The sequence below is a fragment of the Lucilia sericata genome, unplaced genomic scaffold, assembly GCF_015586225.1.
Source record: "Lucilia sericata isolate MDLA Ls3-8-SP2 unplaced genomic scaffold, ASM1558622v1 Contig000650F_arrow, whole genome shotgun sequence".
NCBI classification, from domain to species: Eukaryota; Metazoa; Arthropoda; class Insecta; order Diptera; family Calliphoridae; genus Lucilia; species Lucilia sericata.
This window is the reverse complement of record NW_023994656.1, coordinates 196,588-221,237: the sequence shown is the minus strand read 5'-3', so window position 1 is coordinate 221,237 and position 24,650 is coordinate 196,588. Positions and strand designations below refer to the sequence as shown.

The following is a 24,650-nucleotide window of genomic DNA, read 5'->3' as shown; positions in this document are numbered from 1 at the left end:
TGGTAAAAGTATATCGTTGCGTACGGTTTGTCAAGAGTTTAATAGAAAACCCAAAAAATATAAAAAAAAATCATAAATTCGAAACTTTTAAACTACAACACACAAGTTTCATTTTCATTCGATTTGAAATCAAACTTTAACAAAACAAAAAAGAAAACACATTAAAACAAGTGTAAGTGTAACAAATTGAAATAATGCTAGAAATTGGCAAACTTTAATAGAAAAACTTATAAAATTTAAGAAATACTTATGGATTAACAAATCATCTTACTAAAAGGAAGTGTTTAATAAAATTTTATTTGTGGTTGTTTTTTTTTTTATTAGTTAAGTGCATTTTTCTAAATAAATTTTATAACTCAAAAAAATTGCCTATTTGGTAAGCATATGTTCACGTTTAGTTTTGTTTGACTCACGTTTTTCGTTATTTTTGGTTGTAAAATATAAAAAAATTTTGCTTAAGAGTTCAATGAATTTTAAAATTTTGCATTTTTCTTAACTTAACACCATTTCATTTGTAAATTAATTTTTTTGTTTATTATATTTTATAGAATAATTAGAAATGGATTAATTTAATGTATATAATACTTAGTTACAGAAACAGTATAATATGTATATCGAAAATTTCAAAGGAAAGAAAAATTTATTCTTAATTAAACCCATGATTAGCCATCAAATTTTAAAATAATTCGCCATCAGTCGGGCAAATTTAAAACTTTATAGGAACACTTCTCACGATCCCTGGAAAATATATCTGAAATTTCGTCCTATCAGGTGCCTTAGTTCCAGAGTTTGTCGATTACGAACAAAAAAAAATATATAGATTTAAAATTTCACTTTATATTCCGTTTTTTTCTGATTTGATTTCATAAATACGGAAAAATACATTTTTCTATAAATAATGTTGCCAATTTTTTATATTTAATTGCAGTTTAGTTGCATTATTGCTTTAAATATGAAAACTCCTTAGAAATGGTTTTTCTGTGCAATTTTATTATTAACAACATGTTGCAAGAAAAAAATTTTATATCAGATGTGATAATAAAAAAAATAACAAAAAATCAAAATAAAACAGATTATAATTTTGATATAAAATTTTATTTTATTTTTTTTAATACAAATTTATTTTGGAATATTGAAATATTATCACCATTAGATCTAGCAACATGTTTATGATTTCTTTTAAATTTCACTATAAATTCATTGATTATTTTTGGTTAAAATTTTTAACAATAATTTTCAAATTAAATTGTATAAAAAATTGAAAAATTCTTCAGAATGTTGGTAGAAACATGTTGCTTCTTAAAGTTTACTAGACTAATAATAAATATAGATGGTTTTCGACATATTAATTCACAATAACGTTAAAATTAACGTAGATATTTAAACCTAATGTTTTCAAATTTAAACCGTAATAAAAATTATTTATTAAAATATTCGAACGGAATTAACAGGTTTTGATGCAAATAAAATTTAGTATATATGAAGTCTGCAAAGATGAATGTATCTTTTGGTATCCATTTACAAATTTGAAATCAATTAAGAAAAGGCTGCGTTGAAAATCGTTAAATAAAAGTAAGTAGTTGTGTAGTAGTTTTTAAGTCAGAGCGAAGGTGGTGAGTTCGATTGCTACCACCCAGACACTGGCAAAGAAGTGCAAAACAGTTCCGATGGAGGCCCATGTGTGTTTCTTAGGAACTGATGTAATATACATAAACCTTTCAAACTTACTAAAGTTTCAGCTAAGAATAACATTTTACTAAACCTTTCCTATTAACATATTTAAGTTGCCAAACTATCATTTGTTTAAACATGTTGCAGATTTATTTTTAAGTAAATATGCAACAAATAAATACTTTTTTTAAGAAAATTAATATCAAAACCATTACAAATATTTCTACGAAATTGTATTTTCTAGCTACATTAGCATATTTTATTGTTAGCGAATGTTGCTAAGAAAATTTACATGTTGCGAATTAAACTATTGAGAGATATAAACATTTATTAATTGTTAATTGAATCTACTGGTCATAAGAAAGAGTTTATTTAGTTAATAATAAAGTAGTTAAAGATTTTTTTTTTAATTTTTTAAATATAATATTGTTTATCAAAATTGTCAACATGTTGCTGTCAATGTGCTAACATTATTCCATAAAAAACACCAACATCTTATTTAATTTGGTTTTATCTTTCAGACATCATCTTTAGGTGATAACAAACGTTTAAACATTTTTTGTTTTAATAGCAACATGTTGCTAGTGGCCTCTGGTAGGTTAGAGGTTAGTGTTCTGGTCTGGTAGACCGGAGGTGGTGTGTTCGATTCCCATCTGAAGCACTGGTAAAGGAGCGCAGAACAGGCTCTATAGAGGACTAGGTTTTGATGTATATACATCTTCCTTTCAAACTAACTAACTAAACATGTTGCTAAGAAAGTTTTCTATAAAGTGCATTTACACAAAAATTAAAAAAATGTTTCGTAGCTGCCAACATGTTGATAGTACTATACAAGGAAGTTTTAGTTCTCTTTTTAATATATTTTTGGTTATAATTTATTAATTTTCTCTAATTTCATACAAATTTACCTTTCAAATAAGCATACTATTGAAAAATACTTATGTTTGTAGCAAGCAACATGTTGCTGAAACATTTTTTTAACATTGAGTATTAATCTAGTTTGTTAATTAAAATTCTACTAAATTTTGCATTATTTCAAGAAAGTTATAAATCTATTACAACCGATCGCTTAGCAGGTCATCATGTCACACTTTAATCCCTATATGGATGCACTAACTAGTAACATACTTTTAGTTCTAGTCATTTTTAATTGCAATAAATTTACTATTAAAATAATTAAAAACGTGTCTTGCATTATTGTTTTATAATTTCTTACTTGATGGATTTCACTAACATACATCTTGTGTTTTTATTATTTTTGCCATTTTTATATATATTATTATAAATTTGTATATATAAATGTACCCTAACACATTAACTTTTTTATATTTAAACATAAACCCAGCTTAGTTACAGATTAGCTAAGTTAAACGAACTTAAAATGCAAAACTAATTATTACAAAAAAGTGCAATCGATTTTGCAACGATTACTTCATATAAAAAGAATCTTCATTTTCTATATACAATTGATTATAAACTATAATTTGCATTTTAAATAAGAGATTATTAGTTTTTTTCTAAATCATTAGAATTTTATTTTAAAACTTAAATATGGATAAAATGTAGTTTTTTTACAATAGTAATTAAACTGGGTGTTCAAAGCAATTTGCATACAATACCTTTATTATAAAAAATTAGAAAAACTTTTAAAATTTTAAAGACGTTCAAAATTAATGATGTGTAAAATAAATTAAACCGTGTAAATTTTGTTAAGTAGAAAAAAATTACTAAAACAGCACCTGGTTAGTGATTAACATTTTGACAAATTTAAAATTGTTCAAAATGTAGCTAAATTATGGCTAGCAACAATGTTGCTACTACTTTTCGCATTTATAAAACTTCAGCATATAATTTTATTTCCAAAAATATATTTAAATATTTAAATATGCATGTATGTTAGACTTCGATCATGTTTCAGCAACATGTTGCAAACAAGTTTAATTTAAAAAGTGGTTTAGTTGAACATTTTAACGAATTATTATAAAACTTTATTATTAGATAATTGATATTTTTATTTTCTTGTTTTTCTACGGTTTTCTACGAATACGAATATATAAAAATTCTGTATTGAATTTAAGAATGGTTTTGAAAATGTTTGTAATACTTGCCTCTAGCAACATGTTGCTATTCCAATTATAATTTACAAATTTAAAATTGCTTAAAACATGACGAAATTAGAAATCCTCTAGTGGAACATGTCAACAGAAAAACGGGTAATGTTGCTTGTTTGTATAGAAACATGTTGTAGTAAAAACAAATGAAAACCAAAACAAGACTAAGTAACATGTTGCTTAAATTATTGAGAAATTTCAACTCCATAAATTATGTTAAATTTTATAATTTCTATTAATTTTATTATTAATTTCAAAACCATCCTGTTGACACTTTAATGTTGCTAAACAAGTTGTTATAACAAGAAAAACACTTGTTTAAAAATGCAATAATTTGTTTAAAATCAATTGTGGTTTAATTTTCTATTTCAACCTCCCCTCTATCACCCCCTTTCCCTTCAGGCACTTAAAAAAAGGTGCTAATTTCTTAAATATAAATTCAACAGGTTTTTTTCTAAAGCGAAAATAACAAACTGTTGTTTACAGTAGGCGGTCATTGTGGTTTATTTAAAAAAAACACGAAATCAATATAAACTTAGCAACGCATTTGTTGCTTTTAGCTAAAATGTTTATGGTCAAGTAAAAGTCTTTCTTTCTTTGCATACTTTCGATTATTTTCGCTTTTTATTGAAATTTATCATGTGTTGGTTTTTTTTTCTTATTTACGAAAAAAATAATAATAATAAACGCAGACTTTCCCGCCCAAGTTTTATGTAAAAGTTGTATTTTTGTTGTTGTTTTTTGAGGATCAATTATGTTGTGAGTGCTTCGAAATGAGTATTGACATGGAGAAGTTTCGAGCAAAGCTGCTAAAGAAACGTAAAACATAACAATTACTAACAGCATCATCTTCATAAGAGGCATCATCAGGTTGTTGTTGTTTTCTTGGTTGTTGTACAACTTGCGATTTCTTCTTTGGAATGTTTTCCCGATTTTTTTTTTTCCGGTTTTATTGTATAAAAAATTATTTGCATTACTGGTATTTTTCTGCATTGCTATTGTTATTGTTTTCATGAAGATCAATTGTTATTTTGCCATTAAAATTGGCATATATTTACATAATGTTGCAGCGACTGTAGAGAGCAACATGTTGCGAAATATGTTTATGAAACTGTTTAAGTAATCTAATTATAGTAATGGATCTTGTAAAATAAGTATATGTATAGCTTAAATTTATCTGGAAATATTTAAAATTTTAAATGCTGAATTATTATAAAATATAGAAAAATCTACTTGAAATTTTAATTTTTCATTTACATTTAATAAAATCTTAAATATATGACTTTTGTATCATGTTATGAATTATTTAATTTGATAATAAGTTGTTATACAAGTAATTAACATAGATTTACAATTATCAATAACTATAAATTAATTGAATTAGTTCATATTTGATAAAGTTTACAAACATAAATAATGATTTTTATTTTATTAATAAAAATTATATTTCAACATTTGTATTATAGCTTAAGTTCCAATGAGAATACTAAATTAAATTATTAATTTGTATTTCAATAAAAATTTTAAATATTTTTGTGAAAATTTGTAACAATTAGTAACAACTTTGAGTTATTGAACAGACCTATTATTGCTAAAATACTATAATCTATCAAATCATGGAAAACCAAGATATATTTTTTGCTTTTAACTGTGTTGTATATAAACATGTTGCCAGCAATATTGTTACCTTCGTTGCTTTGATTATAAGGCATTAAAGTTCCACTCTTGGATCCGTGAAATATAATTAAACAACGTTGATTATTTAGTTGTAATTTTCTACAAATCTGAAATGTTGCAAGATAGAATTTGTATATTTTTAATAATAAGAATAGGTTAGTACAAAACACATCCATTTTGAACAAATAGGCGAAAATTAAGTTCCAAATTTTGAAAAAAATCTTATTCTTAAGTTAGTTAGTTAGTTTGAAAGGAGGATGTATATACATCAAATCCGAAGAAATACACCTAGGCCTCTATCGGGCCTGTTGTGCGCTCCTTAACCAGTGCCTCTGGTGGGAATCGAACCCACCACCTCCGGTCTACCAAACTAGAACACTAACCTACCGGAGGCCACTATTCTTAAGTTAAAAAAAATTTGATAGATATCCCACTCGCATTCCATTATGGGACTATAAAGCCCTTTAAGGAAATTGTCTAAGCTTATTTTTGAAAATTATTTTTTTGGAAGATATAACTATCTGAACTCCTTTGGACAATTTTTGCTAGGACCAATAGGTGAAAAGTTACACTCATTTGAATAAAACCCTGTATGACCAAAATTTCCAACTTTGATCCCCTCAAAGTCCGGCAGTTCTAGACCGATATAGCTGAAAATTTGTGTTTGGTCTACTATTCAATAATACTAACCTTTAAATTTCTAATACTAACCTGCAAATTTCGTAAAAATCGATTTTTTGTGTTGGGTCACTTGATATGAAATTACCCATATATGTATATCTGGTCTATTGTCTAGTATATGAACTAATCTACTTACAATTTTATAAATTACATTATGGACTAATCTATTAGCGTGTCAATGCAATAGTCCGGCAACATAACTACCCTATGGACTAGTCTATGAACTGGTCTATGTATTAGTGAATTGACTAATTTATGTACCAGTCCATTAATTAGTCCATTTACTATGAATCGATTAGACTATTGACTAGTCTACTGCTTATTCGACTGAATATTCTTTGAACTAGTCGAGGATGTAATATATAGACTAGTCCATAAACTTATCTTTGACTAGTTTATGTGCAAGTCTATAGAGTAACATATTGATTAATGTATAAACTTTTCTAGAGTAACGAATGTTGCTGAAATATTGAAATGTTCTCGAAAAATAATTAGGTGAGTACCAGAGGCTTTATAGATAATTAGTTCATGAAAATATTTAAAACATTGCAGTTTCTGTTGCCACTATCTTAAAATTTTTCACCAGTAACTCACAAAATAGTAGAAGAAGGTACCTGAATATATACCAGCAACATTTGCCCATGAAACCACTACTACGACTACTATTATATAAATGTTTCTCAACATTGATTGAAAAAAACACAGAAAAGCATTTGATAGAATTTAAAGGCAGGGTAGAATTTTTATATTTTTAAAGTACAGTTTCTAAACATAAAATGCATCTAGAAACATTCCAGCAACATTTGCATCAGAAATATTTAAATGTTTCACGAAAATAATAACAACATTAGTTATAAGAAGCAGGAAAACATTTGATAATATTAAAAGAAATATAGAATTTTAATATTTTCGAATATTAACCTTTTGTCTTACAAAAACCTCTGTCTAGAAACATTCCAGCAACATTTGCTTCAGAGATATGTAAATGTTTCTTAAGAATAATAACATTATAAGAAGCAGGAAAACATTTGATAATAATAAAATGAATTTAGAATTTCAATAGTTTCGACCAAATAATAATTAATGTCGATAAACATTTTTCGCTTACATTTATACATATGTATATTGCAATCAATATATAAGTGAAAATTAAAACTAATGTTGCTAGAAAAATGTTTATAAACATTTTATTTTTCAAATCGCCTTTAAAACTTGAGCCTACCTTCAAATATAAAAGAAAAAGTGAAATAATATTTAAAGTAAAAAAATGTTGCTCTAAACATGTTTCTAAACATTTTGTTTAAACCACCAAAAACTTTAAAAAGTTGTTAATTTAAACAGCTAAAGAGGAATTTTATTATTATTATTGTTTTTTATAGTTTTTTTTCGCCAGAAGGCATTATTTATTGCAGTCACGTTGTTGGTTCACTTTTTTTCATCTTCTTTGATTCTTTTAAGATAAACACAATTTAAAAAAAAAAATCATTCATGCTTTTAAGCATTTAGTTTTTTTCAACATTTTTTTATTATTTTTGCTACAAAAGATGACAGACTTGTAGCTGCTTCACGTTTATGCATTTATCAAGTTTCTTTTCTGTTTTTTTTTCAACATAATATTTTTTTTTAATTTTTCATTTTAAAGATGTATATTTTTATATTTGTTTGTAAGTTTCTTTTAAAAAGGAAAAGTTTTCACTTGCAAAACTTCTGCTCGTTTACGGGTATTTTCCAATAATTCTGTAAAAGAGTTATAACGAATTTGTTTTGTCTGTCTCAGTCTGAAATTCAAATACTTACACATTGAAAAGGAGTTATTTGTTGATGGTCTTGTTTGTCTTGTTTACTTAGAAAAGAAAATTATTTTGATTTTACACTTTTAGTTTAGACCATATTCATGCCAGAGTTAGAGCCAGAGCCCCAGCCACCAACAATAAATTTTTATTTACCAGTAAATATTTGACTGGCGGCAATGACGACAACCAATAATGGTCATGATGATGAAGTTTGTTTTTATTTTTTTTTTCTAGTTTTCTATGTATTTTAAATGATGATTTGAGTAAAAGTAACGCACCTTTTACGTTTGTTTCGAACATGTGTACGTTGTCTGCATCATTTGATGCGTGCTTGGCCAAATAAATGTTTCTCAAGTTGTCAAGCAGTTGGATGGATGGTTGGTTGGTTAGTTGATTCGTTAGTTGTCTGTCTCTTCTAAACATTTAAGCCGGTTAGTGGGTTAGATTTGTGAACTCATTATAGTGTTGCTGGCTTGTCTTTCTTTCTTTATATTTATCTGTGTTTGGTTTTTTTCTTCTTTGATTTCATTCCTTTTCACCATGTTTTTTTAATCAATATTAATTTATGTTTATAAACATTTTTATTAACTATTTGTGTTTATATGGTTGCCTGCCTGCTGCTACTGTTATTTTAGTTGCTAAATAATTAAAGATTGTTTTAATATCCGCTTTGTAATAAATACTTCCGGTTTACATTTCAAATCGTGCCATTTTAGGTAATTCGTTCATCTAAATTTGTAACAACATTTTGGTTCAAAATAAAACAAATGCGAGCTGTAAATAACATAATAATAACAATTAATATAATGGTTAAATAATTTAAAACAATTTAATTTAAAAAAAATGAAGCATACAGACAATCTTCATCATGATATTTGCGAAATAAGGTTTTAAATTTGAATCGTTTAACAAAATCAGCTTATTTTTATTTTAAAATCTAATTAAGATCTTGGCAGCATGTTAGGCAACTTCTCAATGTTGATGAAAATTTTTATTATTTTCTATTTGATTTCATTTGCCGCCACATACATGTTTTATTTTTTTTAAACAAAATGCATTTTTATTGTTATGTAATTTAAAATAACTATTATTATTTTTGCATATGTCTGACAGTATCTAACAAATATTCATGCCAACATGTAAATTGCTAAGAAATAATCAGCAAGCGGATATTTTTTCGCTTCAATAAGTTTCAGTTTCTTCTTCTTAATTAAATTATATTAATAATGAAAATGCTTATTAAAGTTTATTAATTTTTTATATGAATTGTGTAATAATAATTGCTAAATGTTTATTGATTTCACATCAACAATGTTGCATACAAGATGTTAAAACTGTGATACTTGTTTGAAATTACTTAAAAATGTTGCTAGCAACATATTGTATTGTTATCAATGTTGCTACACATTTGCTTTCAAGCAACACTTGTCTTTCTTTATTTGTGCTCGATTGGCCAGTGGACCATAACGCATGTGGATTAAATTTCTTGCTGAAGTATTCCCTGCCACTTTCGATGTAATAAAAACAAATCAAATTTCCATCCATGAAATCTCCATCTTGGTATTATTGCAATATTCAGGGTAAAAGAGGAGCTACCAATACCTCTAGCCTGCCGGGACTATAAACTGGTGATAATGAAATATATCATCGGCCTCTCCTTGGAATATTTTGACATGGGATCGAACCAGAGCATCATATAATCTGGCAATAAGGGTTGGTTTAGGTTCCTTCGTAGTAGTAGCTGTGGTTTAAACTCGTAGTAGCTGTGGTTTAAACTCAAATTCGCGGGGAGTGAATGTTGGTTTAAGGACTGATATATCCATATATGATATATGCCATATATGTCTGGATGCACTCTCCGGTGTTGTTGCCATCTGAACAGATGTCACTGGGTGATGTGACAGAGCAACTTATGCTGGATTCCTGAACCCGTTGAGTATCTCATACCCTTCGCGTAGTAGGGCGCCAGTATAGGTTGGAGAATTTTCAGGTTGACACTTGGTTGTTGCCTGTCATTCCGTAGATCGTTCTATATGGTCTGAGAATTGAACTAATGTAAGTTGGTAAACGATCGGAAAAGATTTCTCTGTCCGACAGGATGTATATTGTTTCATTCTACGAGACTTATGGTTGAAGCCCACCACTCAACTTGTCGGTGAAATTATTGATTCGACTTTGGAAATTCCTATATTCTTTGTTACATTATCTGACATACAGAGGGTTCCTGATTTATGGGCTGGGTATTTTGGACTACCAAATACGTCTCTAGGTGCTGTTGCCGAATCAAAAAAGCCATCTTAGTAGTGTGGTTGCGCGGGCAATCTTTCATAACATCTAAAGGGTGGTCACCTTTCGGCGTAAGATAACGGAAGATTGATTTCACCTGATGTTGGCGTCGTACCTTCTATTGACTTTAAACCAGTGATTGCTTTTTTCTTGTCGGAGTATGCATTGGCATTGATCTCATGCTACCTGTCATTCCACAATGGGGCTACTATGGCAAGAGATTAGATAGCTTAAGTACTTCAACAAAGTGCTTGTACTTGGACCGGCACAAACATTGCCACCTGAGTTCTTCATAGAAGTTTAGAGGCCGTTCCCAAGTCTACTCAGAGGGAGAAAAAGATCACCGTGAAATAAGGCCGTCAAGACACGTTAAGCACGTAGACATTTTTCCACAAACACTACTTTTTCAATTATCCCTTCCAACACAATTTACTGTATACGTATCCCCTGAGTGCCTTTTATAATATATATTTAACAATTTTGAAATGTTGCAGATACATTTGGGCAACATTTTTCATGTTAATCGATTTCTCTTAAAATAATAAAAAATTTAACTACATCCAGCGGATTAGTCCACAAATTTATTGGACTAAGTAAAGTAGATTAAGCTGCATAATTGATTATTTGAGGGTTAGACAAATATCCCACCTGATATTCCTGGCATTAGCTTCCAACATTGTAATGTTGAAATTAGTATAACCGGCAAGATGAACTCCGTGCAGAAAGCGTAGTTGACTATTCCCAAGTGTTGCCGTCTACAGCTATGAAGGCCTTGCTTATACTTTGTAAACCTAATTGCAGTGGCTTAAGCTGAAGGGGTAAACAAGCTGAATAGTTCTTAGATGGAATTTATGTTCCCTTAACTAGACGCAAGTTTATCTATCACATTCATCCAGCGTGGTTTAAGTTAGGAGTTTGTGGATGTATATGTTAAACAGCAAGGGGTAGTTAATCGCCCTGTAAATCATTTTGTTTAACTCCCAGGGTTTTGAGCATTTCTAAATATCGAGGAAATGAGGAAATATTTTGTCAACTTCTCTCCTTTTTCTCTCAAAAAGGTCTAATCAATGTTGCTAAACATTTTTTATCATATGGAATAGAGTAGTAGAGTAGATTAATACTTAAATTGCAACATATTATATATTTGTCGTTTTGAAATACATACATTGTTAACTAAACACTAATTGCTTAAATATTTAGATATATATTTTACTAAGAATGTGTTAATAATCACTACAAAAAGTAGTTTTGTTTACTGACAATTTACACATTCCATAGGTTTTTGCAACAACCATATTGTTTGTAAATTTTTAATAATTAGCAACTGATACTCAACATTAAATATTTGGTTAAATTTGTAACTTTGCAGAATTATTATAAAAACTCTGATGACACTTCCCAAATCTATTTATCAGGGTTTGCGGGAAAATGCTGCAGAAGTTGTACTCAAATTGTGTTGTTATAAACATTTAACATTTTTGAGGCAAACATTTTTTCAAAGTTTTCCAATAATTTTGTATCTGTAAACATTTGTTTGTCGCTAGCAATATGTTGCTTATTTATAATAATTTACAATTACTAAAGTTAAACATATTAGAACTGGGAACATAATTTACTGCTAGCAACATGTTGCATTAAACATGACAACTAAATTCTACCATAAATAATAAATTTTAGCTTCCTTTACATATTTTAAAATAATATGTCCAGTATTAACTTAAAATTTTAACTCAACAATAAATAATCAAAACAAATTTATTGCCAGCAACATGTTGCTTTACAAAATTAAAACATTTCCTATTTATAATTAATAGCATAGCAAATGCTTTAACATAAACTTTATTAAAAATTTACAATTTCTACTTAATTTTTATGAGCTACAAAACCTCATACAAAAATTTTAACAAAAAATATAAATTTTTTAATGAAAACTTAAAAAACGTGTGCAGAAAAAAATTAAATGTAATGTACCTACAACAACGAATACGAAAAATGAAACACATGTACTCATATGGCGGGTAATCAATCACAATAAACTTATTATGTAATGATTTAAACAAAAAACAAAACGTTATAATATTTTTTTTTAAACAAACAAATATTTTGTCATTGGCCAACAAAGAAAAAATGACAAAAAAGACGCACAAATATTTTGTGCAAAAAAAAAAAACTAAATAAAGTCTAGCAGCAATTAGTGCAAATAAATACAAATATTTTTAAATAGATGATGTCAACTAATCAAACACTAAAGCCTAAATAAACGGCTTAAGGCAACTTAACTTAAATAAAGCAATTTAAGGCATATTAATATTGAATTTGGCCAAAACTTAAAATTAGCATAAAAATTTCCATTAATAAACATATTTGCTAAAAATCGTTTGTTTGCCTGTAATAATACTTATTTTCTCTCTACTAACATTATGTACCATTTCAAATACATATTCATGGTTGAGTATTTAGTAAATTTAAATACATAACGTTTTTTTTTTTTGTAAACATTTAACATTTTATGCATAATAAACAAAACTACCCATAACCAAGTAAGTGAAAAAAAATAACTAACAAATATTTACAATTATTTACTGTTTAAACAATAAATGCAATAAATGAAACCTTGTCAAGAAACAAACAAACAGACAGACACATACTATTATAATAAATGAGGGTTTGTTTGATAAACTTTTGTAAAATTTATGCTTTGCCAGTTTAAAAAAAACACTTCTTTTTCATACTTTGTAACATTAGGTAAAGTACAACGCTTACTATAAAATTCACTATGCGGAAGACAATAACTGACAACAACAAAATTTAAACTACAACCGCTGTTTAACAAAAAACAAAATTTAACTTTCGCCATAAGAAATAAATAATTTTTGGGCCCAATGTGGTTTTTTTGGAATATTTGTTCGCATCATCGTACTTTGTACATAAAAATAATGACACATTTTAAATATTTATGTACCGAAGATTCACCTCACGATGTCAGCCACTTGGTTGTGGGTACAATAAACTATTTTTTTAAGACTTTATTATAAATGTTTTGAAAAAAATTAAACAAATAGACATTGTCTAAGGTCAGGGTATTTACTTTTGTGTAATAAAATTTTTAAAATTGAATTTGTTTTTTTTTCGTTATTTTTGTATAATCATTATATTGGTTAAGGGTAATGGTTATTTCCTTATATGCACAACTACAAAGCCATTTATAAATATGTACCCAACAAAAACTTGTTAATAACTTCCAGTTGCAACCACTTACTTACTAAAATACTTTTCAACGACTTTACAGGGGGAAAGGAAATATAACCGCCTGGTACCAAATTGACACCAAAGAGTTTATAATTTTTCAATAACATCCGTTGTCAAAGTATATACATACATACGACAACACTATATAATGTTGACAACGCAACGTTGTCAACATTGCAAAAATTCATTGTCGAAACCACTTACCTATTAAAGTACTTTTCAACGACTACACAGGGGGAAAAGGAAATATACACGCCTGGTACCAAATTGAAACCAAAGAGTTTATAATTTTTCAATATCATCCGTTCAATATCATCCGTTGTCAAAGTATATACATACGTACGACAACACTATCTAATGTTGACAACGCAACGTTTTCAACATTGCAACAATTCATTGTCGAAATCTAAATTTTATGCACATCCGTTGTCTAAATGTTAATAAACGTGGTAAGGTCACTATTAGCAACGGATTGTTTGTCAATAGGGAGCTTACCACGTTTGTTAACATTTGGACAACGGATGTGTATAAAGTTTAGATTTCGACAACGAATTGTTGCAATGTTGTCAACATTACATAGTGTTGTCGTAAGTACATATATACTTTGACGACGTGTGGTTTCAAAAATTATAAACCGTTTGGTGTCAATTTGGTACCAGGCGTGTATACTTCTTTTTTCCCTCTGTGTACTTCATATCGTCCTGATTACATAGAAGTAGTCTAATAATGCCTTATTAATATTCAGAACTTCTTTGTCATATATCGACATTAATTAATTAATGATTGTCGAAAGAAGTCTCGTGGTTAGTTGGACCGAACTCTGAGTAAAATTTAGTAAGAAATTTCTTATATCCAATTTTATTCATATACTGTTATCCAGTTATGAACTTTTAGGTAGTTTTCTGAGGTGCTGGGGTCAAATATAGTTTAATAATCACCATGCTTTCCGAAAATACTACTAATTTGTGCAAAATTTATCACGTTTATATTATAATCAGCATAGGACTAATTAAACTATTTTTATGGAACTAGACCAATCAATAAGAAAAATTTATAGAAATTTTCAGCTTTCTCTCTCTTTCCGTTTTATCGTGTTTTCAACAGATATTCGGACAGATAAAGCGTCTTCAATTCCCAACCAGCAATTGATAATCCTATATAAATAGCAATTTGTAAAAAAAAATTCTTTAATTTTTTCTTGGAACAGCAGTTAAGAAATGATACTACTTATGCAGTATTGGAACTAGGAAACTGGTATAGGGGATAGAGGACATTTGATTTAAATCTTCTTACATCGAAATTGGCAGGAAATACTTCTGCAGGAAGTTTGTTCCACAATTGCACTACTAACGTCTGAATAATGAATTCTCCCTATAATGTGTTGTGCACTCCACTGCCGAAACGACCACAAATGGGTGTGTTCTATATGAAAGACCTATATTGCGTAAAAATTTACGGGTACAAGTTCCCCAATTTCAGAGTAAACCATCCCATTGTAATAACGATAGAACAGTGAAGTTCGATCCACGTACTTTCGCCCTCTCCTGTACGCGAGATATGAATAGTAAAGAGATCGGATGGAGAGAGGTATCCCAATAAGCACCCAAAAATTATAAATTCAAGTGCTTGAAATTTAATTATAATTCAATTTTAATTCCAGTTTTATTTTCAAGTAAAAGTCAAATAATGTTTTCAAACCAAATTTTCTTGTCAAACTTCAAAATAAATTAAAAATATTAATAATAAAAATGTTCATATTTTTACTTCAATGCAACAAAATAGAACAGCAAATGTTGGTGTCAGAATTTATAAAAATCAATGAATCCAATTGCAATAAAAGGTATGTATGCAGATTAAACCAACCCAAAACGGGATTAATGTAGAAAATATTCTTTGATATAGGCACGAATGTATATAGAATAATGCAAATATTTCTGGTTGATGCGTTCTTTCAAGATCTTTGCTGATTTATTTGTAATGTTAAAGAAACAGAGTGATCCTGTAAATTATGTTTTATACAAGTTTTTGCCATGTAAAATGTATAAATATGTACGTAATTTTATCCTCATTCATTTCTTATTTATTATTAATAAATGTCTTAATTATGTCTGTTAAATTTTAAGATATGTGGTAGTATGTTACACCTACAGCTAATACATATGTACATATATATACATATATGTATATTATAGGTGCTTGAATGTAATTACTTTTTCGATAGGAATTACATTAAAATTCAAGGTTTGAATTAAACTGTATTTCAAAGATTGAATTTAAGCATTTTTTCTATTCGAGTTGTAATGTTATTCAAGCCTTGAATTAAACTGTAATAACATTATAATGTTCGACTTGAATTCAAGTTTCCTTTTCACTGGAGAATGCTATTGAATTAAAGTGTAATGCAAGTGTATTTCAACACTTGAAATTTGAATGTTTGACTGGAATTAAATTTGATTTACACTTGAATTCCAGCAAAAATGCTTATTGGGATGTATCGAAATAGATCTCAAAAATTCCCTAATTTTGAGCAAAAAACGTTTTGTTTGGTCCTTAAGAGACTTTTTTACCTTCGATATTTTTGGGTTTTAAATGTGTTTTAAAAACCTTAAAATGTTAGGCTGGAACTTGGCTCACCTACTTAAGAGTAAATAGGAGATAAGATTGTTATTATTAAAACTAAATCATAAGTTTTAAAGTACCGTAGGTAGAGTCCCCTTCTAAAAAATTAATATTTTCCAAACTAAGTTAATCCATTCCAAACTAAGTTTTGAACACCTACATAAATCCAAAATTATTTATGTATTAAGAAAAAATTGAAAGAAATAATAATTCCATAAAAATCATTTTCTTAAACAGTGACAGCTGGTGGCAAAAATAATTAAATCAATTTAGGTTCCATATTAATACACCTTTCCTGCTGCCACTTGAAGGCATTGAGCTTCATAATAGCAAAAGACTCCCCACTATTATTATTTGTAAGCAAAAAAAAAAACAATTTTAAGCATTTTATTGCATAATTTACGTGGTGTAATTCGCGCAAACGTACAAACTTTTGTACTAAATTTAAAAGTAATATTTTTTTCGAATTGTACATCTGCAAAATCTGAAAAAATCCAAAAATAATTCGTTGTAAAGTTGTATTTTACAAAAAAAGACTTGTTTTATTGTGGTTTTATAAGCCATTCTCTTCTTCAGTTTTGGTTTGTTTTTGCCATTATTTTTTTTTTTTTGGTACCGACGTATAACCAAGAGGTTTTGCTGGATAAAATACAGATTTTAGGCTATTTTTCGTTTTTTTTTTTTACTAAAAACTTTATGGCGATTTGTTTTTGAGTATGTATTTGTTTATTAATTTATTATAAGATTTTCATTGACACTTTAAATTATTTTTAATTAACTTTTATATACAGTCAAGGAGTTAGTGTATCTGCTATAAATAAAGATAAAATTGTAAACTTGTTTCAGACAACATCTTGAAACATGTGATTAAGTATATTCAACATTGTTTAGATACACAAAAAAATTTAAAATTTTAGTTATTATGTTGTGTTGAGGCTTATGATGTTTTCAAAAAAATATGAGGAAAATTAATAAAAATTTGTTTGAAACAAATTTGTCAAATCACATTTCATATGAAAAATATCGGCTGCTGGTGCGTCAGTTTGGTATTTATCTTTTTATGATGCTTAATGACAATGTTCCTTTATGGATTTTTTTTAAATTGTATGAAAAGATGTCGTTAAAATGTTTATCTATATGACAAAATTGAAAGTTAGTAATTACTGCTGTAATTTAAACAATTTGAAAAATTAAAAATGAAACCGAATTTTTTACTTTTTAGAAAGAAACATTTAGGCATATCACTGACTTTCATTTTCACTTAAAAGTGAAAAAGAAACTACACTCTAAACTTCCGAAATTATTTGATTTTTCAAACATTTAAATTTTTAGAATAATACTGTTGAACTTCTACATATTTAGTTGAACTATGTAGTTCAAACTGAACTATAACTGAACTAGAACTGAACTAGAACTGAACTAGAACTGAACTAGAACTGAACTAGAACTGAACTAGAACTGAACTAGAACTGAACTAGAACTGAACTAGAACTGAACTAGAACTGAACTAGAACTGAACTAGAACTGAACTAGAACTGAACTAGAACTGAACTAGAACTGAACTAGAACTAAATAGAACTGAACTAGAACTGAACTAGACCTGAACTAGAACTGAACTAGAAACTGAACTAGAACTGAACTAGAACTGACTAGAACTGAACTAGAACTGAACTAGAACTGAACTAGACTAGAACTGAACTAGAACTGAACTAGAACTGAACTAGAACTGAACTAGACTAACTAGAACTGAACTAGAACTGAACTAGAACTGAACTAGAACTGAACTAGAACTGAACTAGAACTGAACTAGAACTGAACTAGAACTGAACTAGAACTGAACTAGAACTGAACTAGAACTGAACTAGAACTGAACTAGAACTGAACTAGAACTGAACTAGAACTGAACTAGAACTGAACTAGAACTGAACTAGAACTGAACTAGAACTGAACTAGAACTGAACTAGAACTGAACTAGAACTGAACTAGAACTGAACTAGAACTGAACTAGAACTGAACTAGAACTGAACTAGAACTGAACTAGAACTGAACTAGAACTGAACTAGAACTGAACTAGAACTGAACTAGAACTCAACTAGAACTAAACTAGAACTAGTTAAATCTTTTAACACTTTTGTTCAAATCAAAGTTCGGCAATTTTATCCTTTAAAATATTTCACCACAAAGTATTATACGTAACGAACCTTTTAATAGGCTCTGAACCTTTTAATAGGTTAGGTTGATAGGAGGATGTATTGTACATCAAATCCAAAGAAATACACCTAGACCACTATCGGGCCTGTTGTTTATATAAAATCAACTAAATCTTTGTTAAAAATAATGTGAACATATCTCTTTAGTTGAATGAAAATAAAGCGTTCATTGTTTTTGAAACTCCCATAAATTTTTGTATTAAAACAAATACTCACTATTGTTTAACAGCAATCAACTTTTATGATTACCACAATATTTTCTTATATTCTTTGGCGCATTTTTTACACTGCACTCCAATTTGGTTTATCATCTTTTTTAAGTGCTAATTTATGAAAATGCTATTTTGTTGCAACAAAAAAAAAAAAAAATAAAATAAAATAAAACTCATACTAGTAGTAGCTGTAGTAGCAATAAAATAGTATAGTTTTACGAGCAGTAATTAAATTTAACATTAAACAAATCTAAAAATTATAGAAAATAAATGAACAAATGTCTGAATGGCAAATAAAAAAGTGGGCTTTCGTAATGAGGTGGCAAATCCGTCTAGTCTGTAAATCTCAAAATAACATTAACAATTATAAAGTTTCGCCTATTTAAGCTACTGGTGATGTTTGGTTGATGTCTCTGCCACACACAACAACTGCTTGATGCCTGGCTGTTTGTGGCAGGCAAGTGTTCTTTTTTATCTCTGTTACATCTAACGCTCGATTAGTTTCTTTTTAACATGTGAGGAGGCCTGAGAATGACTTGGCACAGTGTCTCTTCTTCTTCTTCTTCTTTAAAACACTTGGTGTGTTTTTGTTTTAACACTTTCATGGCCATTTAGATGAACGTATCTAATGTCTAAATGACTGATTGTCTTTGTCATCGTCGTCGATCTGCTAGATGTTGTTGACTTACATTCGTTTGTTTGTACAAATGTTTTAATAATGTTTAGATTTATGTTTAATTTTGTAATGTGTTGCAAGTTATGCATGCAATTTTCTCAAGCGGATTTAAAAATTTACTACAAATTGAAAATGAGATATAATTGGAAAAAAATATCTAAAGAATAATCAAAGAATGTGTTGCACGAATAAGTGTAAACATTATACATACTTGACACTTGGTAAAACTCTCTAACTAATTATATGGTATTAAGAAGACTTGCGATATTTGTGGGTCAAATAGTTGTGAGAGAAAAAAATTTTATATAAACAAATGTAATGAAAAACAAATGGAAAATTTTAATTGTTTTAATTTAAAAAAGCAAATTAATGGGTAAATATTAGGGATGCTGAGGATGCTGCCAGCTTAGCGAATGCAAAAACGAGTAATAAATTTTATTTTTTGTGAATGCAAATTCGCATGATCCAACTAAAGCTGTAGTCTATAGTCTAGTCTATAGTCTAGACTATAGTCTAGTCTATAGTCTAGACTATAGTCTAGTCTATAGTCTAGTCTATAGTCTAGTCTATAGTCTAGTCTATAGTCTAGTCTATAGTCTAGTCTATAGTCTAGTCTATAGTCTAGTCTATAGTCTAGTCTAGTCTATAGTCTAGTCTAGTCTAGTCTAGTCTAGTCTATAGTCTAGTCTATAGTCTAGTCTATAGTCTAGTCTATAGTCTAGTCTATAGTCTAGTCTATAGTCTAGGTCTATAGTCTAGTCTATAGTCTAGTCTATAGTCTAGTCTATAGTCTAGTCTATAGTCTAGTCTATAGTCTAGTCTATAGTCTAGTCTATAGTCTAGTCTATAGTCTAGTCTATAGTCTAGTCTATAGTCTAGTCTATAGTCTAGTCTATAGTCTAGTCTATAGTCTAGTCTATAGTCTAGTCTATAGTCTAGTCTATAGTCTAGTCTATAGTCTAGTCTATAGTCTAGTCTATAGTCTAGTCTATAGTCTAGTCTATAGTGTAGTCTATAGTCTAGTCTATAGTCTAGTCTATAGTCTAGTCTATAGTCTAGTCTATAGTCTAGTCTATAGTCTAGTCTATAGTCTAGTCTATAGTCTAGTCTATAGTCTAGTCTATAGTGTAGTCTATAGTCTAGTCTATAGTCTAGTCTATAGTCTAGTCTATAGTCTAGTCTATAGTCTAGTCTATAGTCGTCTAGTCTATAGTGTAGTCTATAGTCTAGTCTATAGTCTAGTCTATAGTCTAGTCTATAGTCTAGTCTATAGTCTAGGTCTATAATCTAGTCTATAGTAGTCTATAGTCTAGTCTATAGTCTAGTCTATAGTCTAGTCTATAGTCTAGTCTATAGTCTGTCTATAGTCTAGTCTATAGTCTAGTCTAAGTTAGTCTATAGTCTAGTCTAGTCTAGTCTATAGTCTAGTCTATAGTCTAGTCTATAGTCTAGTCTATAGTCTAGTCTATAGTCTAGTCTATAGTCTAGTCTATAGTCTAGTCTAGTCTAGTCTATAGTCTATCTAGTCTATAGTCTAGTCTATAGTCTAGTCTAGTCTATAGTCTGGTCTAGTCTAGTCTATAGTCTAGTCTAGTCTATAGCCTAGTCTAGTCTATAGTCTAGTCTAGTCTACTCTAGTCTATAGCCTAGTCTAGTCTATAGTCTAGTCTATAGCCTAGTCTAGTCTATAGTCTAGTCTATAGTCTAGTCTATAGTCTAGTCTATAGTCTAGTCTATAGTCTAGTCTATAGTCTAGTCTATAGTCTAGTCTAGTCTAGTCTATAGTCTAGTCTATAGTCTAGTCTATAGTCTAGTCTATAGTCTAGTCTATAGTCTAGTCTATAGTCTAGTCTATATAGTCTATAGTCTAGTCTATAGTCTAGTCTATAGTCTAGTCTATAGTCTAGTCTATAGTCTAGTCTATAGTCTAGTCTATAGTCTAGTCTATAGTCTAGTCTATAGTCTAGTCTATAGTCTAGTCTATAGTCTAGTCTATAGTCTAGTCTATAGTCTAATCTATAGTCTAGTCTATAGTCTAGTCTATAGTCTAGTCTATAGTCTAGTCTATAGTCTAGTCTATAGTCTAGTCTATAGTCTAGTCTATAGTCTAGTCTATAGTCTAGTCTAGTCTATAGTCTAGTCTATAGTCTAGTCTATAGTCTAGTCTATAGTCTAGTCTATAGTCTAGTCTATAGTCTAGTCTATAGTCTAGTCTATAGTCTAGTCTATAGTCTAGTCTATAGTCTAGTCTATAGTCTAGTCTATAGTCTAGTCTATAGTCTAGTCTATAGTCTAGTCTATAGTCTAGTCTATAGTCTAGTCTATAGTCTAGTCTATAGTCTAGTCTATAGTCTAGTCTATAGTCTAGTCTATAGTCTAGTCTATAGTCTAGTCTATAGTCTAGTCTATAGTCTAGTCTATAGTCTAGTCTATAGTCTAGTCTATAGTCTAGTCTATAGTCTAGTCTATAGTCTAGTCTATAGTCTAGTCTATAGTCTAGTCTATAGTCTAGTCTATAGTCTAGTCTATAGTCTAGTCTATAGTCTAGTCTATAGTCTAGTCTATAGTCTAGTCTATAGTCTAGTCTATAGTCTAGTCTATAGTCTAGTCTATAGTCTAGTCTATAGTCTAGTCTATAGTCTAGTCTATAGTCTAGTCTATAGTCTAGTCTATAGTCTAGTCTATAGTCTAGTCTATAGTTTAGTTTATAGTCTAGTCAATAGTTTAGTTTATAGTCTAGTCTATAGTGGAGACAATTTTTGCGTGTGTAGTAAGGTTTGCTATACATTATATACTCAGATGATATTCCAGGTTGTCTCTTTGCAATGTATTATGGGTTAACATACTTCTTTTGAACAATTTCGTCCTCAGTTACTTACAATTGGCTAATTTTTTTGTTATTAGCAAATTCACTGTCATTTTACATAAACATTTTAAGTAATTCCGTTGTAATTCTCACGTTCATGACGTTTGGTTACAAAACAATTTGTTTAAATAATTTAAATAAAAACAAAACAAAATAAATTAAGATTTTGTGATACAATTTCGTATACAATGCAGAAAAAAACACAAAACAAATTTAATTATTTGTTTTAACTAATGAAGGCAATAAAAATCATTTAGTAATACAATAACCAACAATTTGAAATAATCATATGTTTCAAAAAGGCAAACATGTCAAAATTTTCCAATCATTGAATACGTTAGAATACATTTATTTTAATTTTAGTTTTCATAATAAAATCATACAAAACTAACATTTAGATGAACATTTTTGAACTAAATAATTGTTTATATGAAAATTTGAAAAAAAAATTTCGCCCAAAAACCTGATGACAAATAATATAAACAGTAAATAGAAACTGTTACACTTTTGGGTTATTTTTTTTTAACTCAGTCAAGCGTATTATTGGGTGCGTCTGGTCATCTGGTTAACAGCGCAACAGCATTTTAAAATAGTACACACAAAAAGACCAATGACCGTACCAACAATAATAACAACATCCAACTCCACCTGTTGTTAGAAAGAAGGGCTTAAGTTGTATTGCAAAAAAAATGTTTTAAATATTTTCATTTTATTTTGAAATTTCAAACGTAATAGTTGTTGTTTTCATTTAACTAATTTTGTTTTTAACATTTTGTTCTATTTCTAGTTTATTTTAAAGAAAACAAATTAAAAAACATGTCGGTGCTACGTACCATATTGTTGCTGGCTTTGGGTGCCACCGTTACTTTGGCTCAAAGACGTTTAGCGTTACCTGATCCTAGAAGTTGTGCTAATCGTAAGTAGACGCTTTTAAATAAAATTGTAAATTATTCGATAATATTATTCAAATCACTTTCCTTTCGATATCGGCAATATTTTTTAATGAAATTTTTTTTTTAAAGAATGTAAAATATTTAAAATTTTTATTAAACTTTAATTTTAAATACTCAGGTGTACGACATGCCTCCTATCGTGATGCTCGCGGTGTTTCTCACTCATACTTCTTCAGTTGGGAACATGCTCCCACACGCAGTTTAGAAGTCGATTGGTTGGATGCCCGTAACATTTGTCGTCGTCATTGTATGGATGCCGTTTCGCTTGAGACTCCCCAAGAGAATGAATTTGTTAAGCAGCGTATTGCCCGTGGTAATGTACGTTATATTTGGACTTCTGGTCGCAAGTGTAATTTCGCTGGCTGTGATCGTCCCGATTTACAACCTCCCAATGAGAACGGTTGGTTCTGGTCTGGTTCAGGTGCTAAAATTGGTCCCACCTCTCAGCGCAACACTGGCGATTGGTCTCACACCGGCGGTTACAATCAAGCTCAACCCGATAACCGTGAAGCTGCCCAGGGTAATGATGAATCTTGTCTCTCTATACTCAATAACTTCTATAATGATGGTGTTAAATGGCATGATGTTGCCTGTCATCATCTCAAACCATTCGTATGCGAAGATTCCGATGAACTTTTGAACTTTGTTCGCTCCCGCAATCCTGGTCTTCGTCTGTAAAGTATATGATATTAATTTGGCCTTGTCCACTCCTCTCCACCAACTCTTCTCATTCTCTTTCTAACTTTTTTTCTATTATTGATCTATGGTTAATTGTTATACATAAAAAAAAACAAAAAAAAATTATGTGTATTTTATAGAAAAATGGGAAAAACAAAAATTACTTTTTAAGCTTAAATTTAAAAGAAAATCGTTTATTTATAAAAAAAATTCTGTTATTGTTTTTTTAAATCATTATTTGTTATACGAAATTCATCTTTGTTGTTGGGGATAATTTTGATTAATTTTATCTTTTCTGTTCTATTTAATGTTGACAAAAAAAATATGGAAAAATCAACAACAAAATTTCATTAAACACACATTTATTTTTTGTAATTATTTAATTATTATATTGATTCGCAAATGTATACAAAATTCATTAAAGAAAAAAAAAACAACTGCATTTATTTAAATAAAGAAAAACAAAATTATAAAAAATATTTGTTTCATTTATTTTAAGAAATAAATTAGTTTCTAAAAAAAACTTTCAATGAAAAGTTATTTTTGTTGTAATTAGGTTGATTTTTAATGGAATTGTGAAGTGGATTTTTTAAATAAAAATATTTACGAAATTTAACCGTAAGATAATTAGAATGGTTATCTTTAGAATGAAACATTTTTCTTCTCCCAATATCATGTCCTCTTCAGGATTTAGTATAATTTTATAATAACGAACATTCATTTTGAAATTTGGTGGGCGTGGCAAAAGATTTGAATGCCATCTGAAAGCTAATTTTCTGACTATCTATGTGTTAAATTTTCTTGACTTCGGATTAAGAGAAATTATAAAAAGTGGCTTGAAATCATTGACCGCATACTATGGTTTAAGCGGATTTCTTGAACTACGTGTCAAAACTATTTGGACGCCATATGAATGAGTGCACTCAGAGCTATCTATATAAATAATTTTATTAAATTCGGATGGTAAA

General features: G+C 28.9%; 1 protein-coding gene across 2 annotated transcripts; it reads left to right on the top strand.

The window, feature by feature from the left end:
- Nucleotides 1–24,151, top strand: LOC119607053. Of its 2 annotated transcripts, XM_037960790.1 has the most exons (4): nucleotides 1–172; nucleotides 325–376; nucleotides 22,839–22,967; nucleotides 23,123–24,088. In XM_037960790.1, the coding sequence occupies exons 3-4, from the start codon at nucleotides 22,868–22,870 to the stop codon at nucleotides 23,680–23,682; spliced, it is 660 nt and encodes a 219-aa protein (XP_037816718.1). In that variant the 5' UTR covers nucleotides 1–172; nucleotides 325–376; nucleotides 22,839–22,867; the 3' UTR covers nucleotides 23,683–24,088. The 2 variants fall into 2 exon arrangements, with proteins under 2 accessions (XP_037816718.1, XP_037816717.1); XM_037960789.1 differs by lacking the exon at nucleotides 325–376 and having other exon boundaries at nucleotides 23,123–24,151.
- The last annotated feature ends 499 nt before the right edge of the window (nucleotides 24,152–24,650 follow it).